This window comes from Gavialis gangeticus, unplaced genomic scaffold (genome assembly GCF_001723915.1).
Source record: "Gavialis gangeticus isolate Ggan-Ray unplaced genomic scaffold, GavGan_comp1, whole genome shotgun sequence".
NCBI lineage: Eukaryota > Metazoa > Chordata > Crocodylia > Gavialidae > Gavialis > Gavialis gangeticus.
In genome coordinates, this window is record NW_017729020.1 from 5,585,593 (window position 1) to 5,586,369 (window position 777).

A 777-nucleotide genomic window follows, 5' to 3' on the forward strand; every position below is an offset into this window, starting at 1 on the left:
CCCCCCCCCCAACCTGGGCATGGGAGGAGCCCATTTTGATACCTGTGCCCCAACAGCCTGTTGATGACCCTGATCTCAGTGAGGAACCTGGTATTGGGGCGCCCCCCGCTGGAGCAGCTGGCACAGGAGGTGGCCTATGCCAACATGCAGGAGCCTGGTGCTCGGCCCCAGCCCCCCAAGCACAGTGAGCTGTGAGCTACAGGGAACCCAGGCATCCAAGGAGTGGCTCACACTGTGCCTATGCAGCCGGGGCAGCCCAGACACCTGAGTTCTTTTCAGTGTCTTGGGAAGGCTGTGGTGGGGGTTGGTGCCAGGACTGCCTCAGAGGAGGGGTCAGCTTTCTCAAGGTGCCAGAACCTCCCCCTGCCCTTCACTGCAAGGGGACCACTATCACTTCACAAGGGGTTTCAGCCTCTCCAATAAACCTTTGTTTCTAGCCTGGTGCCATGCTCTGTCTCTGGGGTGGAGCCAAGTCATGACAGTTTCCCCATTGGCTCTCTACTCTGAGGGCAGCTGAAGGAGGGCATCTAGGATAGCATGTCACTTGGCCAATGGACACAGGGCATCTACAGCAGCAGACTCCCTGCAATTAGGGTTTGCTGGGTGGAGGGGGAACAACAACACATGATTCCTACCTGGGCATTGGGTGAACAGCTGTGGGGACCAGCAAAGCTGCCTCACCCCACCAGGAGTCTTGGCTGACACCAAGTACCAGACCCTACCCCTGCCAGCCACAGCCAGTCTGCCTCAGGCACATCAAGGTGCACCCCCCCCCCC

General features: G+C 59.5%; 1 protein-coding gene across 1 annotated transcript in view; it reads left to right on the forward strand.

The window, feature by feature from the left end:
* Positions 1–440, forward strand: part of GGCX (gamma-glutamyl carboxylase) — a 20,402-nt gene extending 19,962 nt beyond the window's left edge. The window contains exon 15 of the mRNA XM_019514401.1: positions 57–440. Coding sequence (XP_019369946.1) covers positions 57–195 — 139 coding nt within the window. The 3' untranslated portion in view covers positions 196–440. The remainder of the gene's footprint in view (positions 1–56) is intronic.
* The last annotated feature ends 337 nt before the right edge of the window (positions 441–777 follow it).